The 25,017-nt window shown below is 39.5% G+C and overlaps 1 protein-coding gene across 3 annotated transcripts in view; it reads left to right on the top strand.

Moving 5' to 3' along the window:
* Positions 1–25,017, top strand: part of LOC116987490 (protein HIRA) — a 77,366-nt gene that overhangs the window by 2,406 nt on the left and 49,943 nt on the right. For 2 of the 3 annotated variants that reach the window (XM_033043555.1, XM_033043553.1), the window contains exons 2-11: positions 10,839–10,901; positions 11,491–11,601; positions 12,702–12,792; positions 13,204–13,298; positions 15,278–15,373; positions 15,674–15,834; positions 17,676–17,843; positions 20,134–20,247; positions 21,764–21,834; positions 24,345–24,450. In XM_033043555.1, coding sequence (XP_032899446.1) covers positions 10,839–10,901; positions 11,491–11,601; positions 12,702–12,792; positions 13,204–13,298; positions 15,278–15,373; positions 15,674–15,834; positions 17,676–17,843; positions 20,134–20,247; positions 21,764–21,834; positions 24,345–24,450 — 1,076 coding nt within the window. Of the gene's footprint in view, positions 1–1,016; positions 1,166–10,838; positions 10,902–11,490; positions 11,602–12,701; positions 12,793–13,203; positions 13,299–15,277; positions 15,374–15,673; positions 15,835–17,675; positions 17,844–20,133; positions 20,248–21,763; positions 21,835–24,344; positions 24,451–25,017 lie in introns of those variants that run through there. The other variant, XM_033043554.1, reaches the window with a different exon arrangement.

Below are 25,017 nucleotides of genomic sequence, written 5' to 3'. Positions count from 1 at the left end.
CTTTCATAAAGAAAGAACGAATATTTAAAGAGTGCTGGGACAAAGTGAAGTAACATAAATTGTACAATAGTAAAACGCTATCATCTGAACAAGATAACTCCCTATTTTAATGTTAGCCAGATTCTTGCATTGACACTAATATAGTTTTATCACCGTGAGGCAACAGTTACTTGCTTTCTATGTCTATTTTCTTTATACCACAAAGTAATTCGTTGTAGTGAATAATTTACTTTGTTCATTGTAGTAGATACATAGGTCATGTTGCCTGTTCCCATTACATAATCTTCCATATGGCATTTCAGTGTATGCATCACTGAATGACAACGTTTGGTGAATTGAGCACTAGATGTAAGTTGGGCATCATTTAGGAGTGCTGCACATTTGGAATAAATATATTTAAATGAGACATTAAACTTTTTAGGTGAACTTACACGTTTCCAGACAATAAGGAAGCTTGGTCTACATTGTGATGGCGGTATTTACCTCCTGACCAAAACCATTAATCAGATAATCTGCACCAATTCTCTTTTATCTTTGAGATCTTGTCATGCACAAATTCAGAAGTTGTACTTCTATATTATGGATGCACTTCAAAATTTACTTGATTGGCTTAATGTCCCCTGAATATCATGAGTTAAAGGCAAACCTTTTTTTTTAAAGAGTATAGATGTAGGATCCATTATAGGCAGCAGTTGGTCGAACACTTATCCGTCGTGACTAAAACAGGGCACTGGCAATATAGTTGATATCAAAGATCCTTGGTTGATATTGTTGGATGCTGCTCACCAAGTTACAACCAGATAATAGGCTAGAGATTTCGGGTTGCCGAAGCTATTGATGGCCATAGACCTTTCAGTTGTTCTAAATTTAAATTAGTTACGTCAGCTACGGTTGAGTTTGAAAATTATGCACTAAATCTAACTTTTTGGGGTTATATTTTGTGCTCGGAACGCTTGTTTTGACCTTGATTCTTTTCCCGAGCCGTTGTGCCGGGGGCACCGGAGTTTCTGGGGAGCGTTGAGTGTGTTGCTCCCTTCCGGCGGAGCGGATCGAGAGACCGGGTCGCCTTGGGACAGTGACACCGAGACCGAGAGGGTGGTGCTTGTGTCCCAGGTACCGCGGCCCAGCATGAAGCTGCTCAAACCTGCTTGGGTCCATCACAATGGTGAGCGGCTGCAAGGATGGGGTGGGTGAGGAGGGGGAGCGCACAGTGACTGGAAGGCGTGTGTGAGCTCGGACTGGGAATGGTCAGTGGAGGGAGGGAGGGAGTCAGAGGAGCTGCAGGACTTTCCGAGTGAGTCCACCTGTCATGGGGTGAACGGCACCGCGCCTGAGACTGGAGCCTGGGGATGAAATAGTGATGTGGGAAGCGACGATGGAAGCCTGGATGTGGACGTTGGGGTCCGAGTTGTCCAAGAGCCAAGAAGGTTACGGGGAATAGCAATGGGATGTGGAAGGGTCTGGAAATCTGACAAGGTTTTCAGCGGCATTAAGATTCAGGGCTGGGGAATGCACGGCTCGTGTAATGATGGACCTGAAGGAATAGTACATGGTGATCCACAGGTATTGTCCACGGAGAAGTAAACTGTGGGAAGGGTTTCAAATGAAAGGAAGTGCATTGCTCAACAGTCGTGTGCGCAGGGATCAACCGAAGGAAAGCAATTATGACATGTGATTAGAATAAATCCAACAGTTGATGAGTGAATGCGGGCAGTTTTTTTGTTGTCACGACGAGTTTTTAATTTGTGTGAGAGAAGATTTCAAATGCCTATCAAGAGTCACAATGGACAATCGGCTGTATATCTGCAAAGAACAGCCTACATGTTTATGTTTAGCGATCTGCTGTAGTATCAATGGCAGATTTTCAAGTTGAGAATGATTAGAAAGTGAAGATTTTGGTTTAAATCTTCCTCCTCACTCACTTCAACACTCTTGACCATGTATTTGCTCATTTTTATAATGTTCTGTTTGGGGTATAACGCACCTTGGAGAGATTTTCCAAGTTAAGAAAACAATTCAATATGTTTTCTATTATAAATATTCATTAAATTGTGTATTTTTTATATTCATCCAATAAGGGAGTCACTCGCTATGTTGGATTTATTGGTCATGGCCATTACCCTTGCGATGGTGATGATGAGCCATCATTTAGGAATTTCTGTGGTGTTTGGTGAAGATGCTTACAAAGATTTGTTAGGGAGTTGCAAGGTTTTCATTGGCGTAATGAAGGTGTGATATATTTTCTTGTTAGACTGTGTGACTTGGGGAAATTGCAGGTGGCATTCCATGCACCTGCTGACTTCTTGATGGGAGAGGTCACAGATTTGAGAAGTAATGTCAAAGAGATCTTTGTGTCTGTGATAAATCTTGTAAATGGTACACACTATGCTTTTGGTGAATGAATCTTCTTCAATGAATCTTTCAGACAGATTTGTGCATTGTCCTGGATGGTGTGGAACTTTGGTATATGAACGTCAATCATCTAGGCAAAAGGACAATATATCGCTCGATTCCTGAGTTGTGCTTTGTGAATGGTGGAAAGGCTTTGTCAAGTTAGGGGGCGAGTCACCGTGTGCAGAATTCTCAGCTTCTAATCTGTTCACGATGTTTCATTGGCTAGTCTAGTTAAAATATTGTGAGGGTTGAGGCTGCTTGTATAGTGGTAAATAATACTATTGGTATCGTTGTCAACAATGGTAGTCAAGAAGACATGTTACACACCCTATTATTGAAGATCGTTGTCTGATGCTTGTGTGGTGCAGATGTTACTTGTCAAGTTTTAGCAACAAGCCTGTAAATTAAGATTGGTGATTTAACGAAAACCAACGATTGGTGTGTGAATTTGTGAAGCTCTTCTTATTGGTATAACAAGTTTATTCAGTCTGTTGTATACATCATTAGAAGGTGAATTATTCAAACAGCCAATTAGGCGAGTGTGAATTTGTGTTATCCATGTCTTGCTGCATATGGCTACAAACCACCTTGTAATCTAAAGAGTTATGAATGAAACTGAATAAATGCACATTCATATGAGAGACCTTGCATGACAGAGGGAAGGTCTTGAAGCAATAGGAGATACTTGGATCTAGGGCAATTTCCTTTGGTACATTTAGTTCAATACCTTGAGACTGAGATCGATCACCAAATAACCTATTTTCTTTTGTGTTCAACATGATTCTTGCCAGTGGAGAATTTTCTCAGATTCTTATTCAATTTTGTTGTGTATTTTTTTTTTTTTAAAGAATAGTCATCCTTGTCTTCGGATTGCAACTGTTCTGTCTATATTTTGGGCAAGGCTGAGGTAAGACCTGACAAAAACATATTGTGAGTACTGAGTAGGGAATTATTGACCAGATGGACCACCTTCCACCTTCTGATGAGGGGATGACAATTGTTAGGATTTGATTGTCTTGCATTCCAAGGGCAGGATCTAGAGTTGCAAATGTTTACAAGTGGAACTCCGAGATTAAGGCGATTGGCATGACATCAATAAAATAAAGACCAAGAGGTCAATCATTTCAGTGCCATGGTATTGAAGCACGAGTTCAAAATGGCAATGGGCTCAAACATACTCAGCTGTTTTATCAGTGGTCTGCCTTCCTTCATAGTATGGAAGTTTTGGAATGGAAGATGCTTGTTAATTACTGCACAGTATTTGGCTCTATTCACAGTTCCTTAGATAATAAAGTATTCTGTAGCCATGTGCAGTAAAATTGCCAGACCATAATACTTTTTATTGGGCAAAACATTTGCATTCAATGTTTTCTATAATTAATAATCTGGACCAAGCAAGATGGCTGGGAACTGTCTTCTGTGATGATGGGGACAATCGATCATTTACAAGGCTTGCAGAAGTTGTTTGCTGAAAGTAATTTTCTGAGATTATACTTCTCAACAGTTCTTGGTTATCCAGCACAAGTGATGTGTCTGGATTTGCAGGTGTACAGAGCATTAATCTGATCCATGGGCTCCATGATCACTTATGCTGTCTCCCTTCTGTTACTTTCTCTATTTAACATGGTTGTGGTCTGTGGGATGACTTCACCAAATAGCCATTTTTAGGTTTGTCTGACTACTTCTGGCATGGTCTTGGACTTTATGTGATAATAGTGTATTGGGGATCATCTGAGGTCATGAGAATAAAGATTATGCAAGAATATAATTTCATAACCAGCAATGTCTTTCATTTATCTATCTTGTTAGATCTGCCAAGAACCTATCATATTTAGCACAGATGTAACACCAGGCCATAATGGAGATAGTCTTCAAAGTAAACATGAAAGTTTGTCCCTATAAAGAGTGTAAGGCAATTGTTCCTTCCAATAATATCAGATGTCCTTATCTCATTACCAGTCTCAAATGCAAGGTTTGAGTAGCTTTCTTCCAATATTGGTTCTTTCATCATCCGCCACTGCCCTACTCTGTAGCTGCATTCTTCAGGTCGAGGCCAACTTGTTCAACAGTGCTGCATCAGCAGGTTTTCTTGAACATGTAATATGTGGCTTCATTGAGTACAGACTTGATGTCGAGGATGACTCCATGGTGACTCCATGTTGCAGGGTGACTCCGTGTTGTATGCTGAACTGGCCTCTCCAGTTGGTTGATCCTGCCATTGGCACAATACAGGGAAATCCATGTTGGGTGTGATGGTGGTGGTTCTGAAGGGGCCAACTTGTTCAACAGTGCTGAAGAAGGGTCTCGACCCGAAACGTCACCCATTCCTTCTCTCCAGAAATGCCGCCTGTTCCGCTGAGTTACTCCAGCTTTTTGTGTCTATCTTCAGTTTAAACCAGCATCTGCAGTTCGTTCCTACACACGGGATGTTGAGTGATGGATGTCATTGTGTGGTTCTGACGGCCAAGTTGTTGCTTGAGTTGTCACCTGTCCAATGGTTTCTGTTCTTGACGGGATATCTTTGTGTCTTAAATTGGTGTCTGGGTGATGGCAGGTAGTTTATTGATTCAATATTTATACAGACAGCAGCTTAATCAGCATGCTGATATATCCTAGTTTTATTGCTTTGAGATTTTGCTTTTGGTGTTTTAACATTTTGTTCTGTTTAGGTAAAATGTGAAATATTTAAAACAGTTAAAATGGAACAGAGCTATACTGGCAAATTTGCTTTGTCCATTTTCAATTCAACTTGCTTAATTTTAATATTAATTTGAATCTCAGCATCGTGCTTCTTTTCTGAATACTGGACAGTTCCTTTTTAGGATTAACAGGAGTAGATTGGAAGCGGAGAGAGAAAAGGCAGTGTTAGGCAAACAATGGCAGGAGTGAATTGGCACAGAAAGGTTTAGAAGTGGCTGAAGTAGCTATGCTAACAGGAATGCCAATGGAGTGAATTAATGCAGACTATTCACAGCTGAACTAACAGAAGAGAAATTAGTGGTTCTCTTGTTTGTAAATGTCGGGCATTCTTTAAATCAATACTTGCATCAAACAGTTAATGTAACTCCCAGGTGCACAAAAATGCTGGAGAAACTCAGCGGGTGCAGCAGCATCTATGGAGCGAAGGAAATAGGCAACGTTTCGGGCCGAAACCCTTCTTCAGACTCTCAACTGTGCAAGAAGATAAGAGAAATTTAACATTTTGCGCTTGGTGATCAGTCACATCCTGTGACAGTGTAACCAAAACAGACTTGCACATGATAGCTTCGAGAAGATTGCAAACAATAACCAAATCTGAGGGCGTGATGGCTGAAGAAGTAAGTGTGAATCTAGTGATCCATGAAGCATTTGAAATTGTTGATGGGATTGGTGCTTTATAATCCATTTAAACCATATTATTTATGTCGTTGAGTTTGTTGCTTAATGTTAATTATAGCTTAGCCTCAGAAAAGGATTGAAAAAGTAAGTTCCACTTGGAACATGTTGTTTTCTGCAGTAGTTATTTCGCTAGACTATCATTGCTGTGTTGTATTAACAACTTCCTTTTAACATGACATGCTGTAAGATTCATCATATGTGCAAGGGGAAAAAAAAGTATGGACGTCTAGATTGTTGCGTGTACCGAGGTACAGTGAAAAGCTTTTGTTGCGTGCTAAGAGAGTCATGAGAAAAGATGTCCAAAAGTTCAAACAAACCGTGGCTTTATGGAGATTCTTAGCAGACAGGAAGGTTGCAGTGTTTTGAGGAGAATGCTGAAGGCATGGCATCTATAGTTGGGGTAAAGGAAGGTACAATGTTCAAGAAGGGAAAACTCAATACTGGTTAATTGTCACATGGGGTAGGATAAGGTTACAAAATTAAGGGAGGGTCTGGAATTCAAGTCAAGTTTGTTCTTAAAATGTATTAATTAATATTCATGGTTGCAAACTCTTGTTATTTGACATCTTTGAAATTTTGCACCATTTTAAATTCAACCTGAACATGGTCAAAAACGTGCTGTGGCTGAGATTTGCAATCCCAGAACAAAATATTGGTTAGAATTCTGCCATTAGTAACACTAGTGGGACCAATTTGCAGTAATGCAATTAACTGCCAACTGAGCCAAACTGATATCTTGTGTTGTTGATCCTTAATCGAGAGCAAAGTATGTGGGTTCAAGTTACACTTGGAGTGGGTTATGAGAGCACAACTTCATTTGTCTTCATGTCAGAATGTGTTGGACAGTACTGTGGGGAGACAGTTGGGGATAAAGAAAATCAGTGAAAACCCCAATTCCAGTTTTCAGTTATTTGTACTGAAAATGTTATTCGGTTATGATCAAAATGAGCTGGGATTTCTTATCTCAGTAACCTTGGTGGAATATCTTTCCAGGTGTGGTGACTCTTTGCATGCTTTTTCAGAGATGGATCTACTATCAACTGATACAAGTGTAGACCTATTGTACTTGAGTTTGACCTGATTATATTTATGCATAGTACTATTTGATATGATAGCACAATAACGCAACAAAAGTTTTTCACAATAGCTCAGTGGACGTGACAATAATAAACCTAGACCAAGTTCACTGTTGAGGCTTGCATTGTAAGGATTTTGTTACTTGGATGAGGTAATGAGAAATGACAGCCATACTTGGCACTGTGAGAACTTACACTTTCAGGTGAGCTGTGGGTAAAAGTAGATTTTTTTTGAATATTTCCAACCTATATATATGGTTACTGTTTGCTAATTTCCTCTCTGTAGCATCTATAATTAGTTTTGCATTTATATGAATGAGCTGGAGCATAATAAAGCAACAAAAGCTTTTTGCGATACCTCGGTACATGTGACTAAACGAAACAGAATCTTTCTTATTTATACTTTGGTATTTCAACAACCTTGGGCTTAAAACTTGACACCAGTATGTATTTGTCTATGAAACTTGAAATAATGTTTTACCCCTTGCTGCAGGTTTAGGATATTTTAGGTTCCTGTCAGGTTGTTCCTTAATTGTTGCTGATTGGCATCTGAATGATTGATTTTATTGTAGATTTTCAGGCAATGTCACTGTATTTTAGGTGCATTCGTTTGCATGGACAAACATTGTGTTATTGGTTAATCATCCTTGCTTGGCAAGTGTGATGGTTTGGTATGTTGTCTGATTTGTAAGCTCTTAAAGTAGTCCAGTATTAGTATTTCTCTGTATGGAATATTGTTAGATGTTCATCTGCAACAATGTTTATTGTCCGAATGTTAACAGCTACACTCATTTTAACAAATTACCTATTAATAATCACGGTTGTAAATGGATCAGTGAATTTTGTATGGACTGTTATGAGTGTTTTATAAAGTTTGATTTAGTATTTTCCATCATGGTTGGCAACTTCAACTGGCTTCACAAGGATTTCAGAGTTTGTATTTGTTACCTTCCTAAATTAATGGCATGTTTTTTTTTCCCATTTGAACAGTTGATGTCTTTTTGTACTGGCTACTTTGCTTTAAGTTGTCAGTAAGAAGGGAAAATATTCTGATTTTAAAAGCCCATAAATAATATTTTCATTTGAAAGTATTAATCTGGATTATTGCAGAAGGAGCTATAAGTAATATTTCTTAGTTCTATCTGACCTATTCCTCTTGGTTTTATTAATGTCATGTGTACTGAGACACAGTGAAAAGCTTTATTTGCAAGCTAATCGGTCAAAACAAGTCAAGTCAAGAGTTTATTGTCATGTGTCCCAGATAGGACAATGAAATGATACACGAGTAAAATAAAGCCACATATAAGTACCACAGGTAGTGCAAAGGGAAAAATACCATAGTGCAGAATTACAACAGTAATAGTGAATAGTCGCAGAGAAAAATTCCAAGGTTCGCAATGAAGTGGGTTGGTAGATCGGTATGACATCTTAGTTTATGTGAGGATTATTCAGAGCTCTGATAACAGCGGGGAAGAAGTTATTCCTGAATCTGGTGGTCTGTGCTTTCATGTTTTTGTATCTCTACTTGATAGAGGAAATTACTAAGGGTGAAAAAGGTCTTTGATTATGTTTGTCTGCTTTCCTAGGACAGCATGAAATGTTGATTTAGTCCAGGGTGCAGGCGACATTGACAGGCGAAAATGTGGATTGGGGCGGGTCAGTGTGATGTACTGGGCTACATCCACAATTCTCTGCAATTTCTTGCAGTCTTGGTCAGAGTTGTTGCCAAACCAAGCTGTGATGTAACCCAGCAGTAGGCATTCTTCAATGCATGTATAGAAGATGGTAAGATTCGTTGGATACATGCCAAACTTCCTTAGTCTTTTGAGGAAGTAAAGGTGTTGTGCGCTCTTTTACCCTAGCTTCAAGTTGGTTGGTTCAGGATTCAAATTGTTGGTGATATTTATGCCTGTTGGCAAACTGTAGGCATGGATCAAGGTTATCTGGGAGGCTAGAGTAAAAGTGCATCATAACTAGCCTCTTGAAGCACTTCATGATGATTGTCAGAAATTGCCTTGAAGTTGTCTGGGATATTTTGTTTGTTGGAGCACTGTACAAATACCAATCTTTGTTTTCATTAGTTAAATAACCACAACATTTTGGATGAGGCCTGCAAGGAAGTGATATGGGGTCTGTATACAGTGTCTTGCTGGAATTCTGAGTACTGTTCTGGACACGTAATTCCAGAAAAGTTGTGATGCACCGGTAATGGCGCAGAGGAGATTTGTAAAGGTCTTGCCATGACTTGAAACATTTAGCTCTGAGAAGAAATTGCATATGATGAGGTCGTTTTAAATATGTTGAGTGCTGACTTAAAGAAGGTGCTATCTCAATAGCAGGGATATCAAGAAGCAAGGGGTATAGATTTAAATTGAGATTCCAGGAGATATGAGGAAAAGCTTTCCCCCAAAGGGAGATGGAACTTGGAGATCGCTGCCTGAAAGGGTGATAAAGGCACAACCCTTCACTGCATTGAGAATTAATAGGATGTATTTCAAGCGCCATTGCCTGCACAGCGACAAACCTGGTGCTGGAAAGTGGGAGTATTTGGGTAGCTTCTTTTCAATGAGCAACTACACAGTGTGCCAAATATTCTTCTTTGTTATAAAATTGCAGTCTTCTTCTTGGTGAGGGAAGACTGAATATTGTGTTGTACTACTTTTGAAGTGACAAATATTTTATAATGGCATGTCTGTATGGGAGTGGTGTGCTCAACAGAATTCCATAAGTATTTCATTATGATTTGTTTTGAAAGATTAGAATCCAAATCTTTAATTTATGAGAGTGGAAGCTTTCTAACAAGCAATTGCTTAGGATTCACTCAAGGTATGGTGGTACAGCTGAATGATACTATCTCTTGGCTGATACATTGAGCCCCTTGGGTAGAATTAAATAATCTAATGATAGTATTTGAAGAGTAGGGGAGATCACACTTGTACCAATCAACAGTTTTATTAAAACAAGAAATAGAGTCGATGAATCATTATCAGGGGAGTTGCAGACAGCAAGGAAGAGTGTCAGAAGAAATAGCAAGATAGAGATCAGCTGCAGAGATGGGCAGAGAAATAAATGGCAGATGGAATTTAACCCAAGCAAGGGTGAGGTGTTTTAATCTGAAAGAGTGCTGGATATGCTGAAATGACGTGCTTGTTATCAAGAATGAACCCAATCAAATTAATTACATGCTTAGGAAGGGTGCTAGTAATCAGAAATTGAAAAATAGATTAAAATTGACAAATAATTATGGTGAATGGATGTCACAAGTGTTGAAAACGGCCAACACCAGTTAAGTATCAATAACAAATGATAATCTATTTGCAAGATCATACTGTTCCGCGGCGTTCCGGCATTCCGGCGGCGGCGGCGACCTGAATTCGGGGCTCGGCCGCGGCCCAGTGGACAACATTGTCGGGAGCTCGCAGGTCACAGGTTGGTGACCTGTTCTCCGCAGCACCCGGCACAACAGCTGCATTCGCTGGACTGGAGGGCGGCAGCTTAAGCAGCTTCTACCACCCGGGCCACGGAGCTTGAACCGGCCCGTTCGCGGAGCTCGGTTGAGCTGCGGGACTTACCATTATCCGGCGGGTCACAACAACGGAAGCCTGGATCGCCTCAATGCAGAGGGAGTACAAGGAGGGAAGAGACAAAGACTTTAAGACTTTTGCCTCCATCACAGTGAGGAGGTGCCTGGTGAACTCACTGTGGTGGATGTTAATTTGTGTTTATTGTATGTTTCGTTATTTATTATTATATGTATGACTGCAGGCAACGAAATTTCGTTCAGACCGAAAGGTATGAATGACAATAAAGGAATCCAATCCAATCCAATTCACATGGTGAAGCTGTCAAACAGGCTTCTGATGATGTAACTGGCATACACTGAACGAATGTTGCTTTTTATTTTGCTTTGAAACTCAAGTGGCTTTTCTACATAAGGCCATAGCGCCCTGATGTGTGGCATTCTGTTCAATGATTTCATTTGTCTTCCAGGTAAGCCAATATTTTCAGTGGACATTCATCCTGATGGAACCAAGTTTGCAACAGGTGGTCAAGGTAAGAGCCAGGCCACAGGCTACCTACCGTTTATTGAGATTAAGGCTCTGACATCGAGGTGAAAATCATGTTGCTATCATCTTTTGTCATTCAAGTTGCAGATAAATCCAATTCCTGTAATTCTGGCAAGTGTGCATGTTAAATTGGGAAACAGTTTATTTTTCTCCACTTAGTTCTTTCTTATCTTATATTGTAGACTCTGGATTTACTGGCCTTCGTTTGACAGCTGTATTTGACTTTGCTGTGGAAATAATAGTTTTACTATATGCAATGGCCTTTAAAATGCCCACCAGCGCTTGAGATATGTACAGGCAGTACAGCAGCACAAAGCTGGTCCTTGCTGTGCTATTTCTACTGTTTCACTTCATGCTTTATTTTGTGGTTTTTCTTTTTGATGACTTGGTCGATATGTGCCACTTGCCTTTAATTTGGGTTTATTTGATTAGGTGGCCTAGATGTAGGATTCCATTTCTCATGCAATAAGGTCATTTCTGATCATTCCTAAATCAAACAATTATTTGCTAGAGTTTTATATTTAAGACTTAATTTATCAAATACAGAAAGCTCATTATTTGTGTTCTGTCTGCAGGGGAGGACTCGGGGAAAGTTGTCATATGGAATATGCCACCAGTTGTTCGAGAGGAGGATGAGAAGAACGAAGCTATCCCCAAAATGCTCTGCCAAATGGATAACCACCTGGGTACATATAAAATATACATGGAAAGCTTCTTTAGAATTTCACAAATATATTGCTGTATATTTAATGATTATTCACGCATTACAGTCCTCAAAAATGGTACTCCATTCAGAGGGTTGTGGAAAGTTGATTTTGGTGTGGTGTTTGGTTACTTTTTGTGAGCTGCTATTAAATCTTCAGATATAAATTAAAACCATCACTTCATATGGCCTAAGCTACTAATTAGATTATAAATATTGAATTTTCCTGTTTCCGGTAACCAAGAGTATCTGTCCCGCTCTCACCAGTCCACCCATTATCGCTACCTTTCTTCACCTTTTCCATTCCTCCAACCTGATTGCCAAGTTATCTACCTCCCCACCTGGCCCCATCTGCCCTTTATCCCTCCCTTATCTGGTTACAATTATCACTTACCACCCCTTTCTGAGCAATTTCTTCCTTTCCACTGCCGACTCCATTTGTCCATCACACCCTCATCTGATTTCAGCTATCACCAACCATCCTCTGTCTCACACCCCACCTCTCACTTCTCGACACTGGCTTTCTTCCCTCTGTGCTTTCAGTCCTAGTAAAGGGTCATGACCTGAAATATCAATCATCCTTTTTCTTCCACATACTGCATGACTGGCTGAATTCTTCTGGCAGTTCTTTTTTTTTTATACGTTAGCTACTTCACTAGCCATTTTAAACTTTCAATGTCAGTATCTTCTTAGCCCAGTGGAATGACAAGAAATGTTATTAAATTCTCTCCAACCAAAAAAAGACTGCAATTTTTTAGATTGCTGTTTCTACCACTGTATAATTTCATCTGGAGTGTGCGTTAATCAGATTAAATGACCGCTTTCATTTAGTACAATTAAAGATAAGTAATTTTATTTCACATTTTGGCTAGTTTCTCTGTAATGTGGGCACTGAAACACAATCAGAGGGCCTCTTTTATCACAACTGATATGGGATTCAATGTGAAAGTCTTGGCCTACATTGTAGTCACTCTCACAGGGTAAATATCCTGAAAACTTGGCTATACTTTTTTTAAATTTTGTGTTCTATGTATTCTTGCATACAAACAGTGAATTATAGAGCTCGTCTCTGTTTCTTTACAGCCTGTGTAAATTGTGTTCGTTGGTCTAATAATGGGTTGTACCTGGCATCGGGTGGAGATGACAAACTGATAATGTTGTGGAAGAGAGCTGCGTAAGTATGTCAGTAAGACCTAATTAGCTGCTTTTTGATATATCCAAAATAATGATGTTCGAGAAAGATTCAAAGGCAAATGTGTATTTGCATAGGGAACTAGTGAATCAATGTTACACTGCTCTGCAGCACTTACAGAAAGAATGGTTTTTCATAATGTTGTTAGGTTTATATTACCAGTTAATCTAATACATCTAAAATCTACTGTGTTTATTGTGATAACCAAATGAGTAAATAAATACTGGCAACACAAAACTGCAAGTGCTTTCTGAAATGAGATCAGGCATTGTTTTGTGTCTAATAAATTGTCATAACAATGTATAAAATGTTTTAACATTCTTTAAATTCACATGTTTTAAAAAAAGATAAGATTGACGTGTTATATAACAACTGTGTGACTATTTCCTACAGATATATTGGGCCAAGCAATGTCTTTGGCTCCAGTAGCAAGATAGCTAATGTGGAGCAGTGGAGGTGTGTTTCTATTCTCAGAAGCCACACAGGAGGTAAGAGTTTACGGTCATGTTCTATCTGCCCTCGCGATTTGGGGAAGCAAAAGATGGTTTTCCATTTCAAACATTTCTTGCATCGTGAAATGGGACTGGTCTCCTTGTCCTTCATCATCTAAACATTTCTACTATATATTTAGATTTAAACTCTGAATTGGATCTCCATAAATGAAGTTTCATGAAAGTGGTTAATATTATTACAGATCTAGATTTGAGAAATATTCATACTTTCTTCTCCATTCATTTTGATACTTTGCTGACTTTTGACAAATTACCTGTTGTCATCTCGAAAGATGTCAAATTTTGTATGTTGTTTGATCATTTGCGACCCCTCATAATTTCAGAGATATCAGTGTGTAGTTCTAACTGAGTGTAGAATGCAATTGAACAGAGGCAGGAAACAAGATCAACTAATCAGAATGGATGACTGTGCTATTGTTGTTTGGACAGAACAAGACTTCAAAACGTCTTCAATTAATTTCAGTGAATTGTCATATTTATTTTAAATACTAACTCTTCTATATCCTGTTCATTTTTCTACTGTCTTGCATTCAGATTCCTCCATAAAAACGATTTAAATGATAAAATGAACATAATCCAGGAATTTCAGTCTTAAGTACAGCTGGCTCTTTGGGTCTAAATGATCCTCCTCTTTGTCTATCCATTTGCGCATTTTTAAAATACTTATTTTACATGCTTTGCCAGTTTGTCTTCATGCTTAATATAAACATTCTTAATTTTTTTTTCTATAACCTTTGTAATTCTTTTAACTTTGTCTTATAACTTTTGTTGTTTGTATCATTTTTGTATAGAAAAATATTTTCTGGCTTTATCTCTCCAGTCAATGAATCCACACCTGCATTCTATATCTAATTGGAATCTATGAAACTTTTACCTTATTTAAATTGTTATTAAAGAACACCTATTGTGTTCAATCTAATATTGTTTATTGTGACATTGCAATGACCTGAGATGTCCCATCTCTGCTACTGAAATCACCTTTATCTTAAACTTCTTATTTGTCTATTTTCAATCACTATTTCCACTTCAATTCGCTTTCTTGTCCCATCATTTGTACCATTACCATTTGCGAACCATTCAGAATGATATCCAATGGTCTTCCTCAATTATTTCATGGTCTTGTATTATTTCATGCTCTAAGTAATTGCACATGTTGTCATGATCATCATGTAGGGATTTCGGTCTAAGGATGGAATTATGATTTCAAATTTGCTGGTTAGGAGTTTGACCGAAATCTCAGTGAAACTGATTTGTGTCTATAGTGGACATTTCATGTTATCAGAGAAAAATGCAGTCTGAAGAAGTCCCAACCTGACACGTCACTTTTCCATGTTCTCTAGCGATGCTCCCTGACACATTGAGTTAATCCAGCACTCTGTATCTTTTTTTGTAAACCAGCATCTGAAGTTCCTTGTTTCTACATCTTATTTTTCAGAGATTCCACTAATTTTCTTTCAAAGTTGTGATGAAAGAACATTATGCAAATTCAACATCCACAAATTCCAAGCTATTTCTACAACTTACATTTTTTTTTGTCTTGCCATCTTTCTCAAAATCTATCTACCAACAGATTTCACACAGTCCAAAGTTATATATGGTCCAAACTGCCCACTATCCATTCATCCTGATTAGCTCAGCTTGTTCAACAAATTGTTCAGTATCAACATACTTGTAGTTGTCAGTACCTTTTTAGTCTTATTCTCTCCTTCTTAACCTTCCTTCATATTCTTCATAACTTCTTTCTTTACTCTTCCCACCCACTTTTCATTCTAGGTTTGCGAATGGTTAAGCACTTCATCCAAAATTTCCACCATAGCTTACCAAGAAAATTTTGGTATTTTAAATTTTTGTTGTCAATTATGAATGGTTCACTGAAATGGAACATTGCCATAAGCTTTGCATGACCAACATCTCCATGTACCGTACACTGACTGAGGATTCTGTGTGTGTTCCAGATGTGATGGACTTGGCCTGGTCACCCCACGATGCTTGGCTCTCCTCCTGCAGTATTGATAATACTGTTGTGATCTGGAATGCCCTGAAGTTCCCAGGTGAGTTTGATGTTCATTGGTGTAAAGACAAAACTCAAACTAGTATACACAGGAATCTCTCACAAGGCAGTGGTGAAAATTCACTTTCAGCAAAGTTATTCCTTGTTTCCACTTCATGTAGAATTTGTTTTCTATGAATCTATTGCAATCATGACATTTGAACTCTCAAGTATAACAACAATATAGTTGATCATGCAGGTTATGGGTGTTGCACAGGTTATGGGGCGTTGCGATCGGTTGGAAATGTTGTACGCTTCAAGGATGAATAAGATGTGAAAGCTTTTCAACACTTTCTTACAGAAATCATTGCAACATTACGTGGTCATTCGGGCCTGGTAAAGGGTCTTACCTGGGACCCTGTCGGAAAGTACATTGCATCCCAAGCTGATGACCGGAGCTTAAAAGTGTGGAGGACCATGGATTGGCAGCTGGAGACCAACATTACTAAGCCCTTTGATGAAGTATGTACATGCAGCAAATGTCCCAACTATTGTCCAGTAATTCCTTACTGTTTTTAGCCATGTACGCAAGTCCTGTCGATATATCTGCAGCTATCTGTGGCACAGGTTTTCTATAGATATCATGAACCTGGCACCCTTCCTTCGTGCTCTCCTACCACTGCATTCAAAGTCAATTTCAAATGATCAACAGATGACCTTTTGTTCACTGATACAGGAACTGCATATGCTGATTTATAAAAAGGACACAAAGTGCTGGTGCCGGATAAGTCCTAACCCAAAGCGTCACATACCCATGCCTTCCAGAGATGCTCCCTGACCCACTGAGTTCCTGTAGCACGTTATGACTGTTTGCTTCGTCTGATCAGTCTGAAGAAGGGTTTCGGCCCGAAACGTCGCCTATTTCCTTTGCTCCATAGATGCTGCTGCACCCGCTGAGTTTCTCCAGCATTTTTGTGTACCTTCGATCTTCCAGCATCTGCAGTTCCTTCTTGAACATGACTGTTTGCGTGTTCTTCAACATATGGTACCCTGAATCTATGTTTTAGATTAAGGCTTTAACACTGCATCAGTTGATGAATTCAATGTGAGATGGGCCATATGGCCTAGAGTAGTCAACTGCAATAGATAACACCAATTTACTCAGAAAATATATGTTTGAAGAGTTAATTAAATTCAGCTTATGAAAGACACTCGTGCAACATCTGTCAGCACTTATCTAGAAATGCAGGAAGGAGTGGATGGTGTGCTTCAGTTTCATCTTGAGCACTTACAGCAACATTGTCAGCAGGTTTGATTAACAACTATTTGGAATTGTATACTGGAATAGTATTTTTACAAGAATTAACTTAAAATAAATGAACATGGCATGTACTGCCCTCTCCACTCCCCTGCTGCCACAAGTGGAGTCTTTTTTTGACTATTAGACAAACGTATATCCTACCTATTGACGCTAGTTTGTTTGATTGTTATTGGAACCATGGCAAGCCATTCATGAACAGGTACTTTTATAATTTTAAAAGACCTTGTGGAGTAGATAGAGCTGTAATGCCCCACTGATCTCCAGCAGCTCTCCTATCCTTTCTCACAACCAACACCATCTGGGTTGCAGTCACAATAAATCAAGATTGCAGAGGATAATCTGCCACCATTATAATAAACATTAGTTTTGTCTGAAGACATTGCAGTTAAATGCCGTGTAGGACATGATTGAACAGATTTAGGCAAGTAAGTGTGAGAAAGCTGGGCTTTTATTTGGGAGGGGGTAACACATTAAAGGACCTTGTAAAAGAAGGAGTGGCTGGAAATGGGGTTAGTTTGCAAGGCACAGAGGACAAAGGTGGGCTTTTGAGCAGGGGGTTGGACAAAGGGAGTGTGACATTTCTCAGAGGCATCCATAAATGGTATGTTAACAGCAGGGGCGGAAATCGCTATCAAAACATGGGGGGGGGGGGGGACACAATTTCTTGGTGGCCGCGCACGCGCACACACACGCGAGACTTCAGGGGCTTCGGCCGTGGGCCCTGTGGACAGTAATATCGGGAGCTGACCTGGTTGGTGACCGACTCCGAACTCCAATCATTTATAGATATCATAAGCGACAGAGGTGCGGTATTGATCCTTGCATTAATGGTCACAGACCTCCAATCATAGAATCTCCCAGCCACCACTACCTTCTACCTTCAATGCTTTCTTGAAAGAACAAAAAAGCCCATGGTTCAGTGCTGTTTTAAATTTGCAGCGTCTTAAGTTCCATTATTACTAAGATATTTGGTGTATGTTCTCTTGGTTTACGTGGTCATGCATCATTAGCGGTCCATAAGATTGTTATTATCTCTCTTCAGTGTGCAGGCACGACGCACGTACTGCGTTTAAGTTGGTCCCCAGATGGCCATTACCTCGTATCTGCGCATGCGATGAACAACTCAGGCCCCACAGCCCAGATCATTGAACGGGATGGCTGGAAAACAAATATGGACTTTGTTGGCCATCGTAAAGCAGTGACGGTGGTGGTAAGTGTTCTCACCTTTTGAACCCTGCTGAATAGCACTTGGCACAGTGTGACATAAGTAAGTGTTTCGATTTATACAAAGAGAGCAAGAGTAGGAAATAGTTTAATCGGCAAGACTTTTCTGTCATAATAACGAGCCTAGCATCTTACGTCAATTTCTGACAATAGGTGATGCCCAAGTAAATATGAAAATCCTGTAGTTATCATTAATGATGCACCTCCCTCAAAACAGTTTCCTGCTGTACCATTGAAGTGGATGTAATGTTCTTCCACTTCTTTTTTTGATTATCTTCTTCTTGCGAATGAAACTTAAACCAAAGGAATAGTTAGATCTCAAGCCGGGTGTTGAGCAGCCAGGTTGTTGTCTCTGCGTCAATGTCTGCCAGATCCTGAGCTCCATTTGGTGGGTAGCAGAGCGGTTTGATACAAACTATGAACACTCCACAGAAGGTTGGGGCATGGAAATTTCTAAATATTTTAATAAATAGTAGTCTTTAGTTTCATTCTTGATCAGGGATTTTACTTTCCCATTTGACTAGCCAAGTAGTTGCAAGATTGCTTGGTCTGATCGCACAGATCCCAGATGTTGTACAGAGCAAATGTTTCCATTCTGATCTCTAACATCACAAATAAAAAATTATGGAAATTGATTCAGCAATTTCCTTTGGCATCATGTTCAATAGCTCAAAAATATTTTCAAGGTAATTGATAGAAGAGTTAGTGAATTAAAGATTTTTCCCCCCAAAAAAACTGATGGGATCACTCTGAAAGTGTCATGCAGGCAGCAACCTTCACCATAGTCACATTGTAACTTTTGATGCTATGGCCCAAGAGCTGGGATTTGGATTGGCCTACATTGGTCAGTTTGGTTTGACGTGGACAGGTGAGATGAATCCTTTGTTCTATGCTCTACATTTCAAATTTTATGAAGTACGGTTAAAATGTCGGCTGAACTATAGTTATCTTTGCTCAGCAGTAATTTCTTTAAATTGGAAAATTGTGATCGTCACTTTGTCAATTCAAAAAGATGAGAAGAGGAAACCAAGGAAATATTGGCGAATGATCTAGCATATGTTTCAGAAAATTACAGAAATCCTCGTACTACTTTGTAAGAACACCAGGAGACCTTATACATCCCTAGTCTAACATCTTATCAGAAGATATTGCCTTGAATGCAGCACAACTCCCATGGTGCTACTTCAGAGTGATGATTGAGGAAGCCCTGAAGTCCTTGACATAGGATGAAAGCTAAAGCTTCAGACTGAGCTGAGGGTCTAATCACTAAGCCATTTCCAGTTTGTGGCAACTTGGCTCCAGATAATATAGGAGAATAGGGGATGTTTGTCATAAATATGAATGTTTATAAATGCCATTAAGGAAAGTACAGAACGGCTGAAGTATGGAATGTGCTGAAAGATTGCACATTTTCCCCCAGGGACTACTTTTGATTTCTGTGAATGCTGCTAGAAAATAAGCTGGGTTTTTTTTTCTCTCTTCACAGTTGCTGCCTAATCTGTTGTGTTTTCAGTATTTTCTGGTGCTGCCTCGAAGGGCAAAATGGCCTCCTCCTGCACCTATTTTCTATGTTTCGATGTTTCTGTTTTTATTTTAGATTCCCATCTTGGCTATTTTTGTGATTTTCTTTTTTCTTGTTTCTTGTTGCTTTACTCTCTGATGAGAGTAACATCGACTTCATCATAATTATGAAATATTTTTCTAACTTTGGAACGCATTTACTTGTAGCCCTATTGCTGGGAGTGAAAACATTGATGTAATGGTAATTCGTATTACTGAAATGGACTCTTTAATGCCATTATAAATAATAAACTGGGTTTTGGCTTAATGCAGATAATGACTTGAATGAAAGGTATAATCTTTGCCAGTAACTGTCAGGCGTACAGGTTACCTATACTTGTAGATGCGAAGAGGATCATCTGGACATAAGAGAAGGATAGGCCAAGTTTATTTGTTACAGTTTGGTTAATGCACTAATAGAAAAACAATTAAGATCAGTTTTTAGTTTCAAAATAATAAGCTGTCCCAACTTACATCAGTGCCCAAGTTTGTCTGTTTATTTAAAACCGTGAATTATAAACTTTTGTCTGTGATCTGTTCATTAGGTTCAATACAGCATTAAATTCTATTTAGTGATGTGCACTTAAAATGGGCTATGTGTCTGAATATGCTGCTGATCAGAAGACTGAGTGAATGAGCAATTTCTTTATACTTTGGATGTAAAGCGGCGTTTTGTTGATCTGATGCTGACGTTTTTCTTCTATTCCCATCTTTAGAAATTTAACCCTAAGATATTTAAGAAGAAGCCACGGAATGGGAGCTCCAATAAGCCTAGTTGTCCTTACTGTTGCTGTGCAGTGGGGAGTAAAGACCGGTCCCTCTCTGTTTGGGTAAGTCCAGAGACCTGGATGCCTTGTGTTAGAAGGAACTGCAGATGCTGGTTTAGTTTGAAGAAGGGTCTTGACCCGAAACGTCACTCATTCCTTCTCTCCAGAGATGCAGCATGTCCCGCTGCGTTACTCCAGTTTTTTGTGTCGACCTAGATGCCTTGTTCTTGGGGTGACATCTCAAGAAAGATAAACTGACTTTTCACCATGTCATAGACATGCTCGATTCTATGCTCCCCTTTGACTTTCTTTCCCCTCCAGATACATTATTTTTCTGCATCCTAAACATAATCATCATAATAATAATCATAATCATACTTTATTAGCCAAGTATGTTTTGCAACATACGAGGAATTTGATTTGCCATACAGTCATACCAATAAAAAGCAACAAGACACACAAAATACATTTTAACATAAACATCCACCACAGTGACTCCTCCACATTCCTCACTGTGATGGAAAGCGGAAAAAAAAAGTTCAATCTCTTCCTTTCTTTGTTCTCCCGCGGTGGGGGACCTTGAACCTTCTGTTGACGGGGCGATCTTGGCTCCCGCAGCCGGCGGTCGGGCCCTCCGCGTCGGGGCCATCAAGCTCCCGCATCGGGGGGGAATCTCAGCTCCCCTGCGCCGGGCGATCGGACCCTGGGTCGGGGCTAGTCGAACCTCTTTGGAGCTTCCCGATATCGGTCTTTACCCAAGTGCGACCTCCTCGATGGTGAAATCCGCAGGCCGGGGTTGGAGCGTCGATCCCAGGCAAGGGATCGCAGGCTCCGATGGTAAGTCCAGGGCCCCGCGGTAGGGCTCAAAGTCAGTCTCGAGCAAGGTTGCCAGCTCCCTGATGTTAGGCTGCAGAGCGACCGGAGATACGATTCGGAAAACAATCGCATCTCCGGCAAGGTAAGAGATTGAAAAAAGGTTTCCCCACACCCCACATGAAACAAACCAGAGAACATTAACACAAACTTTTAATAACACTAAAAATAACAAAAAAGACAGAAAGACCATTGGCAAGGCTGCCATCGCTGACAGCGCCACCCCGTGGAAACATGATTTCTTTCTAACATTTTGCAATTTTGATCTAAAATGTTATCTGTGGTTCTTTCTCCATATCGTAATCTCCATATTGCTGAATTACCTTAACTCTCAGATCCTTTAAACCCTTCTGTTTGAATCCCTTCAGTCATCTGATATTTACTTCTGTTATGACCTTCTCCAAGCTGTGCATTTCTCCAATTCTGGGGCGGCCTACCTCTTTGATCACATAATTAGTCTTCTCCTGTCCATGCTCTAAATCTTATCGAGCCCTGAATTCTCTCTGGCTTATTATCTGTTTCTCCTTTAAGGCTCACATTATAACCTATGATTAGGCCTCTCTACCTTCAATTTATTTTGTGCATGGGTATTTGGCTTTGAGGCTTTGATTTGCTTTGCTAGAGACTTAAATGGCCTTCTTGAATGAAAGAAACAACATATTGCAGTCAAACAGGCTAGTGTTCACTTGTTGCTTTGTTTCAACAGCTTACTTGCCTGAAACGCCCTCTGGTGGTGATCCATGAATTATTTGATAAATCTATTATGGATATCTCCTGGTAAGGATTGTGATGGATTCTCTAATGTTGCTCCATTTCACACTATACTTGTATACTTTTGTCTATACTTGTATCAGAATGATATCGATATTATTATAATAGATATGTTATTGAATTGAAATTAATTCCGTAATTAGGGGAAATACTTTTCTCTTGCGTTTCAATTTTATTTTACAATCAATCATCCGTCTTTCTTTTGCAAACATTTTTCATTGATGCTGGGCAAGAATAAAATGCGAGCTAACCTGTTCTTGGATCAGTGTGACATAACTAGAAACTGGCAATCCTTGTGCATTCTCAAACCACAAGATATAAGCATCAGGTTTGGCTGGCAACAATTCCACCAATGTAGATATTGACTCCCCCCCTCCCCCTTACATAGATCATTAACCATAAATGAAAAAAAATCTTTGGTTTAGTTTCGGTATGATCAATTGTGAACGTTTAAAATTGATAATGGGACACAATCTTAACACATCTCCTTTCCACAATGCTATAATTGTCTCTGTGGCAGGAGCCACATATTGTGCCACAGGTTCCGCTGCTGTTTTGCAGCTGGTAATGAGGAAAATGACAATGGATGAAGGAAAAGTGTCTGATGAGAGTCTAAGGCAAACCATCAGCAGCTTGATGGAAACTACTACTACTTTTGCTACTGCGACTGCTCCAGCAATCCCTCTGGATCAAGGATAACTTACTTGAGCTATGTTTTTGTGGATTCTGAGGTGGCTGATGAGGCCACTGGGGAAAACCACAGACTTTCCAAAAAAGGAGCAGGAGGAGATGCATTTGTGGTTTGTGTTCCCCTTCCATTGCTTAGATAGGGCTCCTCAATAATACAAGGCCTCAAGATTCTCAATAGCATCCAAATGCTCATCCACTTTGATGAGTCAAAGAGGGTGTTGCGCATCTTCGAAAAGGCTTTCAACATGTCCTTGCAACATTTCTGCTGAACCCCAGGGAATCTCCTCCCATGACAAATCTTGCAATATATGAGTTGGGCTTCAGGCATTGCTGAGAGTAACCTGGGTCCCACTGTGGTGCAGTATTCTGCTGCAGCGCCACAGGTTCAATTATGCCCTTGTGTACAATCTGTGTGGAATTTGCATGTTCCAGATCCTTGAGGTGTCTGCTGTAGGAAGTCCAGATCTCAGAAGTACATGGGAAGACAGGGAGCACTATTGCCTGGTTGAGAGCACTATTGCTGGAGTCAGGGGATATGGGAAGAAGGCAGGAACGGGGTACTGATTGTGGATGATCAGCCATGATCACATTGAATGGCGGTGCTGGCTCGAAGGGCTGAATGGCCTACTCCTGCACCTATTGTCTATTGACCATGATTTTTTTTTTTTAACCTGTTTAGAGGTTCCTTTTTTGGCACCTTTTACCATATTTGACCAAAGACTCTGCTGGTGCATTGAAGGTGGTGGTGAATTTCATCACTGATGTTTATCTTTGCCGATACGTCACCTGTGAAGATATGGGAAGTGCTCCATGTTTTCGAGAGTTCTTAAGTAGTGCTTTCACCAGCAAAGCCACCTCCTATTCCGCAAAGTTTCATGATTCTATCATATCAAGAAAACATGCATTTTTCCATTGTGCAATCTCGAATTGAATATGTGATAGTGTAACTAAAGTGGGGACTTGATGGCCAATGCGGATTGGGTGGATTGAAGGACCTGTTTGAGTGTAATAACATTGCTTGTCTCTGTGAATCTGCCCCTCATACTTGTGTACATACATTTATTTAGGAGGAAGACTACTCTGAAAGTTTGCGACTTGAATGCAACCACACTTTGGTTGAATCCTTTCCTGGAGGGTCATTTTATGCAATTACTAATTAATTAATACTACTAATTACTAATCTCATTACCCAAGAAGAAGAGATAAATTGTTTCCTGTTTGATGCCAATGTATATTGCTCCAGGATATGGTTTCAAATAAACTATTTGAAATTATTTTTCAAACTACTTTTAACACGTCAATTTTTCCAGTTAAAACTCCTATGACTTTTACATTACCTTCATTCAAGGCTGTTATTTCTTGATTGATTGTAACGTTAATGATGATATTTTCCTAAAGAGTCTTTTGTCCTTTCTTACGCTACTAATTCAACCATTTCGGGTTATCTTTCCTGATACTCTCAGCTAAGATTATACCTCACAATTACCTTCCATCTTTGTCATTAGAATAATCTCAAAGCATCCTTTTCTATTTCCTCTTGGTTATCTTAACTGATCCCATTATTTTTTTTCAATGTTAGAATGCCATCTTCGGCTTTTCAGCCCATCTTGGCCCAGCACGACTTTTCTATATGCATCTAATTTAAAAAAAAATGTTAATTGTACTCATTTATTTAATAATGCCAATTGATAAGCAGATCCTTCTTCTCATCGATGAATTTTTAATTGATTGGGAACTAATCATAATTTGCAGCCAATTCATAATTTGAGAGCAAACGTGTTGACTTTGAAGGTGTTAAATATAGTTTGTGTTTTATTTTACACCAGGACTTTAACAGGATTGGGTTTGCTGGTATGCTCAATGGATGGAACGGTGGCATTTCTGGATTTCTCACAGGAAGAATTGGGTGATCCACTAACTGAGGAGGAGAAGGTAACTGAGCTAATTTAAAGTACAGCAGCAGCAACTACATCAATGTGCTTGTATCCTCAACTTGGTGCAAATTACTAACTTACTTGCAGGTGGGTCTGTTCTTGTACCAGAGAAACAAGAATCTTCAAGCAGGGATGTGGTTTTGATATCATGGGACTATATATGGTATAACTTTCCCAAACTAATAATGTTACTCATGGGGTTAGGTAGGGGTGATCTCATAAGAAGGTGAAATGTAGAAGTTGAAAAAGAAATGAATTACTACTTGAAAATTAGGTTTAAAAATAAAATAATTAGACAAATTATCCAATGAATACTTGTTTGTTAATTTCCAGGTGACAAATGTTGTGATTTAGTACCCTTGTGTTATTGAGTGATGCCAATTGATGGTGGATCACTGGAGTTCTTGGTAGTAAATATTTTTGGCACCAAGTGAGTGGGCCCCCTGGTGCAGGATTGTTTGATGTTGGAAAGGTTGGAGGAGATCACCATTTTCCACAGAGCTACACATGAGCATTCATAGCCTTTGATAACCTGGCCAACTATGACTGAAGAAGAAGAGTAAGC

Source organism: Amblyraja radiata, chromosome 25, assembly GCF_010909765.2.
Source record: "Amblyraja radiata isolate CabotCenter1 chromosome 25, sAmbRad1.1.pri, whole genome shotgun sequence".
Lineage (NCBI taxonomy): Eukaryota > Metazoa > Chordata > Chondrichthyes > Rajiformes > Rajidae > Amblyraja > Amblyraja radiata.
This window is presented reverse-complemented; position numbering and strand designations above follow the sequence as displayed.